Source organism: Panthera pardus, unplaced genomic scaffold (assembly GCF_024362965.1).
Source record: "Panthera pardus isolate Hobbes unplaced genomic scaffold, ASM2436296v1 HiC_scaffold_9, whole genome shotgun sequence".
NCBI classification, from domain to species: domain Eukaryota; kingdom Metazoa; phylum Chordata; class Mammalia; order Carnivora; family Felidae; genus Panthera; species Panthera pardus.
In genome coordinates this window covers 5,108,964-5,118,771 of record NW_026527024.1, presented here as the reverse complement: position 1 = coordinate 5,118,771, position 9,808 = coordinate 5,108,964, and the positions used below count along the sequence as shown (strand labels likewise).

At 52.8% G+C, this 9,808-nt stretch overlaps 1 protein-coding gene across 1 annotated transcript in view; it reads left to right on the top strand.

Annotated features, from left to right (window-relative positions):
• The first annotated feature begins 243 nt into the window (after positions 1 to 243).
• The window catches only part of PAXIP1 (PAX interacting protein 1), a 51,213-nt gene continuing 41,648 nt past the window's right edge, over positions 244 to 9,808 (top strand). The window contains 3 exon segments of the mRNA XM_053898704.1: positions 244 to 416; positions 4,389 to 4,523; positions 8,862 to 8,905. Coding sequence (XP_053754679.1) covers positions 336 to 416; positions 4,389 to 4,523; positions 8,862 to 8,905 — 260 coding nt within the window. The 5' untranslated portion in view covers positions 244 to 335.

The window sequence follows — 9,808 nt, the reverse complement described above, 5'->3', positions numbered from 1 at the left end:
CAGGGCCCCCTTGTGAGGAGGCGGCGGCCACGGGCTCCGGGTCTGCGGACCGGGCTGTGCGGTGCCTGTGCCCTCGGAGCCGCGGGCCGCCGCGGAGCCGCAGGGCGGCGCCGGCTGTCAGCCGGCTGCTCGGCGCTCCCCCTCGGCGACCGGCGGGATGGTGCGTCCCGCAGGGCGCGCGCGGCTCCCGCGCTTGGGCCGCTCGGCGCGGGCGGGGGCGCAGAGGGCGGGGGAGCGGGCCCGACTCGCAGGACCGGGCCCCGGCCGCGCCGTTGGGGAGCGGGCCCCGCGGGGCGGGGCGGGAGCCGCCGCGGAGCCTTCCGGCAGCCGCGACCATGTCGGACCCGGCGCCCAAAGTTCCCGATGAGATGTTCCGAGAGGTCAAGTACTACGCGGTGGGCGACATCGACCCGCAGGTACCGCGCCGCCCCCGCCCGCCGCTCTCCGCGTCCCCGGCCCGTCCCCGCTCCCGCCGCGGGCGCGCGCCCGGGCGCAAAACGTCTGGGCCCCGCGGCTCGGGCCCCGCCGAGCCCGCCGGCCTGGCTGCTCGGAGGCTGGGCCACCTGTGCCGAGCAGGCCCGGGGCCGGCGAGCTTGGCGGGGGATAGGGGACCTGGGGGGGGCGGTCTGCGGTACTCTCGGGAGGGGATCTGGAGAGGAGACCTGGGGTTGGTCTGCGGGACTTTCTGGAGGAGACCCGGGGAGGGGAGGCAGGGGACCTGGGAGTGGGGGTTCTGCGGGACCTGCGCCCGGCGGGGAGCAGAGGAGAGAGAGGGGATGTGGGGGTGGTTTGCGAGACCCGCGGCCGGGAGGCTGGAGGAGAGGCGGGGTCTTAAGGACCCACGATTGGGGGAGATGGGGGGAGGGTCGCAGATCTGTGTCTTGCTCTACTAGGACCTTTGGCCAGGAGGGCATCTGGAGGGTGATCTCAGGGAGGAGAGAGACCTGGAGAGGAGGGTACTTACTAACAAGGGAGGAGGGGAGGAGGGTCCATGCCTCGGGCCTAGGACGGAATGTCACTGCCCTACGCCTGGTGGGGGACCGGCCTATGTCGCGTGTGGTAAGTTCCCCCCCAAGCCTGCCACCTCAGCCAGCTGCCACTTTGCTCCTTTCTGGGGCAAATTTGGACTGGGAGCATCCTTCCTGCTGCCCACCGCGTGTGTCTGGGCTCCCAGAACAGTAGGTCCCAGAGGGTGGACAGGAGGAAGGTGATGGAGCTCAGCCAGGAACCCCAGGTCCAGGCTGCTGGGGCTTAGTGAACGTGGCCCCTGGTGTGGCCGGCCACAGGAGTGCATACGTCTGGGCTGTGCAGCCCCAGTCACGTGAGAAGCGCTCACTTTGCCACCAGTGAAGTCCTGTTGTTTGATTTTCCTGATTGGGGGAATTAAACAGGAAATGTGGGAAATAGCCAGGGAGTACCATCACTCTAGGCACTTAATTGTTTGTAGTTTGGGCTCACCCCTAAAGATATCATGGATTTTCTAAGTGACACATGTGGTGAAATGCCAGAGTGTTCCTCTTCCACGGTGGAAATGAGTCTTGGTTGGATATCCTTTTCAGGTGCATCCTCACAATATCCCCTTTATTGAAGTTGATGCAGTTAAAGTTGTCTCGGGCGTCCTTTGCTGTGACTGCCAAGCCGGGAGTGGATGCAGAGCCAGATGATCGGACCTTAAGGCCTCAAGAGTGGAGACTGGTGTTTAAGAAATAAATTTGGTTGGCGTAAAAGGAATTATGGAAGGCTGATTGGTCTTGGCCTTCTGGAGGCTGGTCTGTGGGTGTCTTAGTAACTAAATTCTGTCGCACGGCACGGTCCCCAAGGTGGATCCTTTTTCTACTTTATAGGGTGAAGAGACTTAGCCTTGAGTTTGAAGGTAAACCGGTGTTGAACCCAGAGTGATCACAATGAGCGCCTGTAACAGTGGGACCTTTTTCCCCGTGTTGATAATTTTCCTTTCTTTTAGTAGCCATCAGTCTTCTCTCCCACTTCCTTGCTACTTTCTTTATTTTGTTTTAGGGTTTTGACTTTATCTTACAAGGGACTTGAACCAAGTATCACTGAAAACCTGGAACAAGCTGAGTTGGAACCATATCTGCTCGACCATGACTCAAATCTAAGTGCTTCCAGATGTCCTTGGCAAACCACTTTGATCTGAAACGGGATATTTTGTAAATGATTTACAGCCAAACCATTGATTCCCTGAATCTTACAAACACGGATTCAGAAAGTCCACGCATATTGAGCACGTAGTACCCGTTAAAGCATTGGCCTAGATAGTGGATGTAAGATAGAGAGGAGTGGAACCTGATTCGTATCCTTGAGGACCCCCTCTTGGTAGGGAGTGGGGGGCCCACCTGAAGACCTTGTGGCGTAGGGTGGTTGGTGTGGCAACAGCAGACTTCTGTGTTGGGCACCCCTGAACTTTTCCAAAGTCGGCGTCTTTGCAGTTGGCTGTTGAGATACGCAGAAGTTAGGAAGAGGGTGAAGTGAGGCCTTTCACGTGGAACGCGTGTGCTGAGGAACGGAGGCCTTAATATGCTTGGGATACGTCAGGACGATCGGGACACTTGGTGCAGGGTGATAGGAGATCAAGCTAGTTAGGCAGCTTCGGTTTTGTGGAGCCTGGAAAGAAGCCAGTGGTCTGGGTTTCCTCAAGGTCCATGAAGATTCAGTGTTTCCGTAGAGTTCTAGAAAAGGCGGGCGGCAGTGGGTGAAGAGTGAACAGGGAGTGAGGCAGTGAACACAGGTTGGACCGTTGTTCCAAGCGGTTTGTCACAAAGAGGAAGCAGAGAAGGGGCCCGGACGTGTGTGCGTGCGCGTGTTAGGACCAGTGGGGGGGGTGGGGGTGGGGGCTGGAAATCTCAACACCCCTAAAACAGGTAGTGGGGTCAGGAGCGCACGCGAAGGCTGCATAAGAGGGTGTCGTTTTCTGTGGGACAAGCTGAGTGGACGTGGATGCTTGGAGGCCAGGGAGGGAAGTGGGGGTGATTGGTCGCTACCACCGTTGTCGGGTCACGTGTGAACCAAATACTTAGCATCGGCCCCAGTTGCTGTCTCTGGATGGTGAATGAAGTGTTCTGAAAAAGCCCGACTTGTGGGTCAATCGAGCCGTGTGGGCGCCAGATCACCTTCATAGGTGGTGCCCACCCGGGCCACTCGGGCTCTGCGCCCCCTTCCCCTGTTCCTGGCGGGTGAGGAGGGTCCGGTTCACTCACCCCTCGGCAGCTGGGGATCTCGGTCACTCTCAGGACTTTGGCCCCCACCGTGTCGCTGACGTGCTGATGAGTCCCCACCCGCTGGGGGCCCAGGTCTCCCCAAGGACCACTGATGTCTTTCCCTAGACCTTCTGTGTGGCACCCAGAGGATGTGCCCAGACTAAAGCACGTTTCTTCCTGCTTCCCCACCTCTGCGAGATCAGAACACATCCCCCAGTGACTGCTACTGCTGTGTCCCCAGCACTTTCTCTCTTGCACTGTCCCCCCTCCCAGGCACTATGTGTTGCTTGTTCTCCCGCACCTTCCTTCTTCCTATCCCTGGGACAGTCCCTCAGGTCAGTACCTGCTGCTTTCCCCCGGGGCGCTTGCCTCACACTCCCTCCATTCTTGCCCTGACCGCAGTCCTTCGGTGAAATCTGGTCATGCCGTTTCCCTGCCTAAAACCCTTGTGTCGCTCCAGAAGACGCTTGTGTTTTATTTCAGAATAAAGTACCAATGTTTTTGCGTAGGAGGTCAGGCCGGTTGTGGTCTGGCCCGGTGTCCCGTCCCGTGTGTCGAATGCCGTGCTCCGTCGGTGCCTGCATTTTTGTGTGGCCAGCTCCTGAAGCTCATCGGGATTCTGCTCAAGTTGGTCTTCTTCCAGAAGCTTTCCTGGTTTTGGTGAAACCGCCTGTCCCTAAGCGCTTTGAGTTTTGGCCTGGGTACTGTTGCCGCTGTCTGTCAGACCAAGATACTACCTAGTACCTGGCTCGCAGCCTCTGTGCTTACCTGGTCAGTGGGTCAAGATTTGCTGCTTTTCACTGTCCTCAAGTGTTGGATTGCGTATGACTCAGTCAGTTACTAATTTGATGTGGTGGACACGACGTGTGTTTATTAGACTTTTCATTGTTCACAATAATTTGTGTAAATCAAGTATGAAACGGGGGCGCCTGGGTGGCTCAGTCAGTTAAGCGTCCGACTTCGGCTCAGGTCATGATCTTGTGCTTCGTGGGTTCGAGCCCCGTGTCGGGCTGTATGCTGACAGCTCAGAGCCTGGAGCCCGCTTCGGATTCTGTGTCTCCCTCTCTCTCTGCCCCTCCGCTGCTCGCACTCTGTCTCTCTCAAAAATAAACGTTAAAAAAAAAAAGAATGACATGTGTTTTTCCATTTTAATTTGTGTGTTTTTTTTAAAAGGTTATCCAGCTTCTGAAAGCTGGGAAAGCGAAGGAAGTGTCCTACAACGCGCTAGCCTCACACATAATTTCAGAAGACGGGGACAATCCTGAGGTTGGAGAAGCTCGGGAAGTCTTTGACTTACCTGTCGTGAAGGTCGGTAGTGAATCGAATTGATTTTATGTATCTCATTGTGTATCTTGAAAGTAATACGTTCAAGACTTCGTGGAACTCTTCTCAGAGTGTTTGCTTTGTAGAGGAAGCTGCCGGATGAACAAAGCTCTTTGGACGGCTCGTAACCCACCACGGCAGAAGGCCCTTTCCCTTAGGTCTAGATTGGTCAGCGGATGCACCTGCCGTGGGGTGGCCCCATCTCGACTCCGCCTGGAGCTCTCTACGCCAAGGACCTGTGCCTGGGAAGGGGGTGTGTCATCAGCGGGCACTGGGGACTCGGGAGAAAGTGCTCAGTCTCAGGGGCAGACAGAGTCCTGACAGGAGGTAACTCCTGGAGCAGGGTCACGATCCGTCCCCGCCGTGTCAGGTGGCCTTAACTTCCAGCCAGCCATGTTGGAGGGAGTCCCGTCCCCCCTTTGCTGTGCTGTTCAACTGCTCCACAACAGTGGTCGCGATGACCATGTGTCACACTGTCCACCTGGTGGCCGTCACTGGTACCGCTACGTAGCTGACGTTGGCTAGTTTATTTTAGAAAGTGGGGGCCTCAGCTGGGTGGGTGAGTTGTTCAGAGTTTGCTGATTATACACTGTGCTCTTCTCTTGCTGCCCATAGTTGAGTTGACTGATGTTAAATGTAATTGTATAGTTTTGGTCCTTCAGTTTTTTTTCTAATCAGAGGTATTGTATATTTGTCCGAAAATAGTTTAATTCCACTATCATATTTTTTTTCTTCTTTATGCCACCAAACACTTTGCTTTAAAATCAGTATAAAAGTTGTTGTGGTATAGTAACAAAAGAGGCTAGAATCAGGAAAGATTGCCATTAAGTGAGGCTGGGATACAGAGAAGCCGGCCTGGCCCTGGGAGGTCTGCACCTCATCAGTGTCCAGGCTCTGAAACTGCCTTTCAGGCTTAGAAATCTGGTTTTTGAAAATAAACCTGAGAACAGATCTGTGTCTCAGGAGAAGCCTTTCAGAGACCAGCCCCTCAAGAGACGGCTGTGTAAGCCCGAGCGACTGTTCATTTGCAGCAGTGAGATGCAGCGGTCACGTCCCTGCGCGAAACGGTGCGTTTCAGCCTGGCCGGGTCCTTCGTGAAGACGGACTGTCCGCACCTTTCCTGCTCCGTCCACCTGACCCCACCTCGCAAGACACACAGACTTGCGACAGGCCCTGGGCCGTGGGCTCGGGCACCTCCCTCCCTTGGATCCTGCTTTTGTCTCTGGTTTGTTTCCATTCTTCCTTAGCTGTGGGGACCGTGTCTCTGGCCCCTTTCCCCGCACACTTTCTTTTTCTCGGTAGCGTGGAGCCTGTTGTCTTGTGACAGTGACTTCACGTGGATTGTGTAGGTTTCAGAGTGAACCTTAAAAGGGCCCCCGTATTAACCAGTGCTGGGGGCTGAGGTCATTTAGAGCAGTGGGTCTTAAATCTGGTGGCGGTCAAATCCCTTCTTGCGCTTTGTAATACCCCCTTTATTATCCCCTTACTTATACGTAGAGGAGCGTCCCACGATTTAAAACACGTATACACAAATGTGTACTTGTGTTCACGTGTAAGTACCCCGAAGTGAAATGTAAAGGGGAAAAAAGGGAAAGTGAAGATCACGTATTCGCTACGGAAATACTGGGCACAACCCCCTGGAGGCGGAGGTCACCTGCGGCCGGATGTGGAGGCGCTGTGAAGTGACTCCTGAAATGTAGACCTGTCCCCGTCTCTGCAGGCAGAGTCGCCAGCTGCGAGGCCACGTTTCTGAGTGGTGATCGGTCCCTGCTACAGTTCTGAGATAAAAAAGCAGTCGTCTTCATTTTACACGTCGTATTTCTGGAAGAGTCAGGCCGTAATAAGGCCGCATAAAGTGCCTATTAGCCAGCTTCTGTGACTCTCACCATTTTGCCAGTCCGGCTTAGTACGCCCCTGGCCCACCCGTCCCCTTCTGGCTGTAGTTTGGCACGAGCCCCCAGGCACACCGTTAGCACTCCTGGCGCTCCTGTCTCCAGCGCCCCGGTCTACTTGCAGTTGGTGGCCGCGCCTGTCCTGTCCACGGACTGTGGTGCCACATGACAGGGTGATGGAGCTTGTCAGAGCTGGCCCAGCAGTCTGTGTCCCCCCGCCACGATGACACCAGTAGACCCTCAAGTTCTTATTCTGAGCTCAGCCGGCTGAGGCAGAGGCCTGGCTCCATAAGCCCAGATCCCTTGGCCTTTAACATACTAAATTTGACAAGTGCATTTTAAAAATGAAACATCCTTATACACAGCAACAGATTATCATTTACATATTTGAATTGCATAGATCTTTAAAACTTGCATCTTTAGGCACCAAAACTTTTGGAATAATTTTTTTAATGGACATATTTTTATTTTTCTCAGTGGCCTTAGGGCATCATTGGAAATGTTAACGCTGACCAGCAGTGGGCTTATTTTTATACAGTGTTACTTGCCTTTGGGATAAAGAGCTCCTTATTACGATGCTTTTCCGGTTCTCCGTTTCTGCTTTATTGTTACTAGTGTGTCCTAGACTCATGTGAATGAGGGCCTGGGGGTGATTCTGCTCTGCGTGGACTTGACGGTGGCTGGCCCTCAACCCTCAAGTGGGAATACCCATGCTTCCCCCGTCCCCCAGTTCCCCAAGGGACACCGCCCAGGGTGTATGCCGCACGATAGTCGGAAGGGGTACCTGTCCCACTGTCCTTGGGAAGAGTCACACCTTCACCGGCCCAGGTCCTGTCACAGCGCATCGCCCCGGGCTCTGGGAACCCTCCACGCCATGCCAAGGGATGACTAGAAATGCTGCTTTCTCGAAAGCCGCCCTGGTGCGCAGCCGTGCAAAGCAGGGCTCCGCGGGGCTCTGGGTGCTACCGTGGACCGTGTAGCTTGGCTCACGTGACGACGCTCACTATAGAAGAGTCCAAGCCAGTGTTGGCTACCGGCGCTGGCCAGCTCCCTTAAACTGAACTGGAGTTTCCCCGGGATTATCAGAGAATGTGAAGGCCCACTGGGTGAAGTGCTGGGCAGAAGCATAAGTACTCGCTTTCAGCCTGGTGCACTTTGTCCAATAAGAAGTTACTTAAAATGCGTGGTGAAATTATCACATCATCATGAAATAATTATTCCAAGCGGAGCCAATCTTTATTTTATAGAATGGTCAGTATTTCTACACCCTGTTCACAGAAGACACACTTTTATAAACTTAGGCTGAAAAATTGTTGATGTTACCTGAAAAACGACAAGGGTATTTTGTTTTCTGAAGTTCTTTTTTTTTTTTTTTTTTTTTTAAATGTTTATTAACTTAGAGAGAGAGAGACAGCACACGAGCAGGGGAGGGGCAGAGAGAGAGGGAGACACAGAACTTGAAGAGGGCTCCAGGCTCTGACCTGTCGGCACAGAGCCTGACATGGGGCTCGAACCCACGAGCAGTGAGATCATGACCTGAGCCGAAGTCGGATGCTTCCCTGACCGAGACTCCCAGGTGTCCCTCTAAAGTTCTTAGTATATGCCAAAACTAGTTTGGAGATCATTAGGTTGGAACATAGGTTGCCTGAGAGCAAAGACCGCATACCTGTTCTTTGTTATTATATCCCCAGTGCCTTGTACCATCTCTGGGACAAAATAGATTCTCAATAAGTACTTGATGAATAAATTAATGCACGAATAATAAGTCTGTGTGTATGTTTCAGCTGGTTGAAATTTCTGAAAGTTTCAGCTGGCTAAATGGGGCATTATGTAGGGGAATGTAATGTTAAAAATGTGGAAATACAAATTTTCAAAAATACAAGTTACCCAAAAAGGTAGTAATTAAACTAAGATTTTATAATTAATCTGAATTTTGGAATTCATAAAAAATTACCAGACAGAAATACTTCTCACGATTTGCCAGCATTTATATCTACTGGAGATTACTTAAAACACTCATGAACTTAGACTTGGTTGGGTTCGGGATTGAAGAGGGAAACCAGGGAGGGCCCAGTGTGCTTGGGATGGGGAGGGGTTAGGCCTGGCTGTCAGACCCCAGCCCTTTGGGTCTGAGGACAGTTCCCAGCTAACCTCAACGCTTAAGCATTAATAGTGTGTGTGCCTAGAATTTACATTTATAGGCATAATAGTTATTAAAATACGTGGTGGTGCTTTGTTCTGTAATTGAGCTTTTTCGCTTGGGCAATAATAACTAATCTTTGATATTTTTACCACTTGAATACTCATAATCTGGGTGCTTTGTGATCAGTTATAACAAAGCCTTTGATTTCTAGGAGCAGGGCTGGTGAAATGTCATTTTGATTGTAAATTGAAAGCATTTTTTGATTTGAGTTCATATTTTCTTTTTCAGCCGTCTTGGGTGATATTGTCCGTTCAGTGTGGAGCTCTTCTGCCGTATCCTTTTTGGGGAAGGGGCGAGGGAAAGGACAACTCTGGGTTTAAGACTGAAATGGTAACTGAGTGGATTCGTTAGTTTGGGCCTGTGTGTGTGTGTGTGTGTGTGTGTGTGTGTGTGTGTCCTCTGTTCCTTGTGTTTTCCATTCTGATTCGGATTTTCTGTACCTGATCCTTGTCTCACCCCCACCTCCACCCCCACCCCCGGAGGGAGGGCCGCCCGCTGCGGGGACCGGGCTCCAGTTCCAGGACAGGGCTTTCTGATCTCGGGCAGGCCTCCTCTCTAGACCTCAGCTTCTCGTCTCTGGAACAGTTTTTGTGATGTCTAGTTAGGTGGACTATTTCCAAACTCGTAAGTCTGCGTGGGCCAAATCATGAGTTACTTGAAGAACGGATAGGGGAAGAGAACATCAGAACGTTTCTAGTTTCGTTGATATGCGCTGTCATTCTTTTTGATTACGTCGGGTAGAAGGTTTCTTTAACACACGTGCTGGCATCTGCTATGGGCCGGGCACCAAAACTAAAGGGGTCGACAAGGTGTCCTTGCTGCCCTCAGGGAGCTCCCTCCCACGCATGGTCCCCTGCTTCTGCATTTCCTGAGTGTGGCTTTAGAGCACGGTCCTCCCCGCCTTGGGTGAGATGTCGGGCTGCCCTCTCGTGTTCTGAGCCTCGTGGCTTCTGTTTCACCCTGGCCGTGTGCAGCTTCCCTGGAGGGTCACTCCACGCGTAACCTGATCGTGGAGGTGCTCCTTTTCAGGGTACCTGGTACCCTGATGCTAAAATTGCAGATGATGATGTCTTTCATCCAGTTTTGTTTTGCAGCTCGGCCAGGTGGGCCCTGGGAATGCATTTTTACTTTATTGAACTGATGTAGACGGAGGGAGTCTTTGTGTATTAAATCCA